The sequence below is a fragment of the Trachemys scripta genome, chromosome 14, assembly GCF_013100865.1.
Source record: "Trachemys scripta elegans isolate TJP31775 chromosome 14, CAS_Tse_1.0, whole genome shotgun sequence".
NCBI lineage: Eukaryota > Metazoa > Chordata > Testudines > Emydidae > Trachemys > Trachemys scripta.
The window spans coordinates 180193-184546 of record NC_048311.1 but is presented as its reverse complement, the minus strand read 5'-3'; the positions used below and the strand labels follow the sequence as shown (position 1 = coordinate 184546).

Sequence of the window (4354 nt, the reverse complement as noted above, 5' to 3'; positions counted from 1 at the left end):
GATGGGATTTTCTAAATGCCCTGAGGAGTTTAATGCAAGTTCCCAAGGACTCCTTTAATTCCATTAGGCCCTACTTCAGAAGGGAGCCACAATATTCCCTGTTGGACAATATACCTGCCACCAGTGCCTCTGGGACAGAATGCAGGAGATCCAGTTTGTTGGAACATATTCCTGACAGAGGAGGTATCTAGGAAGCCGTGCAGAAGTTGTTTCGGGGAGGTGAGCATGGTGGATCCAGGTAGCTGGCCATTTATTTGGTTTTACGCCAGATAATCCTCTTTTTTTGTGAATTGTCTGCAGTCGTGTTTTTTTCCAGTATCATGGACGAGGGACTCAATCACGGTCACACTGTCTGGCAGTGACACGCAGGCAGCGACGTGGCCACAGCTTTCCCACAAATACCAGAATGTCCGGTATTCTGGCAATGTATTAGCGGTCAACCTAGTTGAGGGCAGAAATGGGTATCATTTTTTAAAGGCATTGGCAGATTGTTTAATTCAGCTAAAAACATAGCAGCATCTGTCATGAACATTTTGAGGAAACCATTTCCCAATGACAAGTTACTTTGACCAGTTCTACCAACCTGAGCTAAGAGTAACACACACACACACCTGCCCATGTCATGTATCTTCGGTCTGCAGGGTACGGAGGGACTAGGAATGGCATGTCAGAGATGATCCGGGAATGAACCTGTCCCTCTGTTCCCTAGGGAGTCCCTCCCCTGTTAGGTCTCACTCCCACTGCTGTTCTGCAGTAGCTTGGTAGGCAACATCAGCCTCTGATTAGTGTAGGAATAAGGTCCCCTGAAGTTCTCAGGTCACTTGCGCGTATGTGAGGGTCACCATCTAATCTAGGCTGGCACCCGGGGGACTGAACCAGAGACATCTAGGGTCCAAAGTATGAGAGTCTACAGCATGAGCTGAACAGCTAGGCTGCCTGACAGCAACAGGAACAGACTCCTATCCTCTAGGTGAGGCTCAGAGGGGCCTCATAACACGCAGTGCTCATGTGTGGTGTTTAGATAGCGACATGGCACAGCTGGAGGTGTCAAGGTCTCCATTTGAGCTGGAGTCACCTCCCTCAGCCAGGAGGACAGGGTGTCACAGACGGTATCACTAATCTAACAGCTATGGATTCTACTGTTCTTTATTGACTGTGTGGCCCCTTCTCCTCTCCCCCATCCCTGCACAGCCATAAAGACACAGAGTCATAGAGTTCAAGGCCAGAAGGGACGACCAGATCATTCAGTCTGACCTGCTGTACACCAACACCACCTGGCACCAGCACACCAAACTCAACAACTGAAATTAGACAAAAGTGTCACAGCCCTCAGAGGACTAGACAGTTCTGTGCCACTGGAAGAGAATAGGAGAGACTGAGGGGCATTCGTGCCCGAGGTCCCCACAAAGGCAGGGAAATGATTGAGATACAGCCAGAAAATGCTGGCAAGTGACCTGCATCACACACTGGAGATGAAAGTGCAATCCTCCTAAGGTCCCTGACAATCTGACTGGGGGAGATATTCCTTCCTGACCCCCACATGGTGATTACATAGACCCGGAACATGTGGGCAAGAACCAGCCAGCCAAGCACCTGAGAGAGAGAGAATGGTTTGGTGCCACCTCAGAGCCCTGCCACATCCCACCCAATGGCCCATCTTCAGCTAGGGTTGCCATGATGCTTCAGAGATTTAAAAAACGCTCCCAGAATACACTGGGTGGGGGGGAGGAATCCCTTCCTGACCCCTGGCAGAGGAGACCCTGAAGCATGAGCTTTTGGGAACATAAGACATAAGCCACAACTGAGCCCCCGGGCTGCTGAAGAATGAATGAAAGTCTGATTCCTCTCGTGCACACAATTTACACCCATTTACTCCACAACTGGACCAGATTTTCTACTGGTGTAAATCACCCCAGCGGCAGTGACATCAGCGGAGTTAATCTAGATATGCATTGGTGCAACTAGGTCAAAATCAGACGTGTTTGTGTGCAATCTGTGTGGTTATGAAAATAACTGACATTAATGAATACCTAAAGATACTACATAAGCAAACTTTAATTAGAGACAGACAGAAAATTAATTCTTGGTGAATTACCTACACCCAGTCAGTCTCCTGAGGGCAGCTTTGATCTCTTTGTTCCTCAGGCTGTAGATAATTGGATTCACGATTGGTGGCAATACGGAATAAAGAACAGCCATCACAAGATCCAGAGCAGATGTGGAGCTGGAGGTGGGTTTCAGATAGGCAAAAATGCCAGTGCAAACAAACAAGGAGACCACAGTGAGGTGAGGAAGGCAGGTGGAGAAGGCTTTATGTCGTCCCTGCTCAGAGGGGATTCTCAGCACTGATTTGAAGAGCTGAACATATGAAACAATCATAAAAACAAAGCAGCCTAAGCCTAAACACACACTAAATGCAAGAACCCCAATTTCACTCAGATAGGAGTCAGAGCAGGTGAGCTTCAGTAGCTGGGGGATTTCACAGAAGAACTGATCCACCATGTTGCCTCCACAGAATGTCAATGCAAACGTAGTCCCGGTGTGTAGTACAGAGATGAGAATCCCACTGATCCAGGCACCAGTTGCCATTTGGACACAAGCTTTGCTGTTCATCATTGTGTCATAGTGCAGTGGTTGGCAGATGGCAACATATCGGTCATACGCCATGATAACGAGAAAGAAAAAATCTGCTGTCATGAAGAAGAGGAGGAAAAAGACTTGGGCAACACATCCAGCATAGGAAATGGACCTGGTATTCATGAGGGAGTTGGCCAGGGATTTGGGGATGGTGACAGAGATGGAGGCAAGGTCTAGGATGGACAGATTCATCAGGAAGAAGTACATGGGGTTGTGAAGGTGGTGGTCGAAGGTGATGGCCATGAAGATAAGAAGATTGCCCACCAAGGCTGCCAAGTACATCACTAGAAACCCCACAAAGTGCCAAATCTGCAGCTCCCGAACATCAGAGAATCCCAGGAGAAGGAACTCGGTCAGGGTGGTTCGGTTGGACATTTTCTTTCTCAGGACATCGTGTGATGGTTGCAGAGGGAGGGACAAGAGCAAGGGCCAGGATTAGATCAGTAAAATAACTCTTCTTTTATAAAAACCACCTGAATTTCCTTGAATCAGACCTTTAGCTTGTGAAGATTGGTGTAATATGGGAATGAGGATGGGGAAAACAGTTCCACTGACTCCAGTGGAGTTACTCCTGATTTACACTGGGGTGAGAGAAAGTAGAATCAGTTCAATGGACTCCAGTGCAGTGACTACTAATTTACACCAGGGTGATGGAGAGGAGAATTACGAATAATTGCTTTTTGGGTATTTGCATATCTCTGTCACCCAAAGGAGGGCAAACTGTAGATAATCTTGTATAAATGTTACTACCCTCCGTTTATTGAGGGGAATCGGGTGTCCGGATGGCCAGATTCTGCTGTCAGGGGTATTGCTGCGAATGTGGGGTAATTTCACAGCATGCCATGGAATTACTCCCCATTTATACTGCCCTAAATGGGAGCAGCATCTCGCATGCAGGTGATCAAACCCAGCCATAATTATGTGGTAAACTCGAATCATTAATACAGCTCAGGTGTCCTGATGTCCTGTCCCCTGTTCTAGCCAGATTTCCATGCTCGCTGCAAGAGACAGACATTCCAGCTCCCCTCCTCTTTCTCTAACCTCTCAAATAAACTCCCTTCCAGATCTTGGAAGGGAACCCAGGAGTCCTGGATCCCAGTTTGCCCCCTGCTCTAACCCACTAAATGCAATACGCCTCCCGGAGCTGGAAATACAGGCCAGGAGTTCTTGCTCTACCCAGTGGACTCAACTCCCTCCCAGAGCTAGGAACACAAGTGAGGTGTCATGACTCCCAGTCCCCTCCTCTAATGGCTACATCACACTGCATCACAGCCTCTCTCCTAGTGACTCTCCACTGCCATCAGGAATGACTGCTGGGAGTGACAATGGAGAGTCATTGGGACAGGGTAGGGGCGTGAGAGTGATTCTCCAGCGTGATACTCCGGGCACTCACTTGGAGTCTGGAATAGCCAAGTTCAAATCCCTGTTCCAATGACTATTTAATTATTGATACAAAGTGGAGCAGCTTCAACAGGAGAGACTGAGACTGTCTCATTTCAGAACAGCCCATAGCCTAGCTGCTCAGGCACTGTCCTGTAAAGTGAGAATTCAAATCCCTTCTCTTCATCAGTCAGAGAGAGGGATTGAATCTGAATATGTCACAGGCCAGCCAAGTGCCCTAACCACACAGCTTCAAGTTATGACTCCCACAGTCCTTATGAGAGACAGACATAGAGACCCCCAGTTCTGGTTCCTCCCCTCTACACACTGGACTGAA

The 4354-nt window shown here is 48.1% G+C and overlaps 1 protein-coding gene across 1 annotated transcript; it reads right to left on the bottom strand.

The window, feature by feature from the left end:
• Window positions 1–2091: 2091 nt before the first annotated feature.
• Window positions 2092–3012, bottom strand: LOC117887473 (olfactory receptor 14A16-like). The gene has a single exon (XM_034790117.1). The coding sequence runs from the start codon at window positions 3010–3012 to the stop codon at window positions 2092–2094; it is 921 nt and encodes a 306-aa protein (XP_034646008.1).
• Window positions 3013–4354: the final 1342 nt, after the last annotated feature.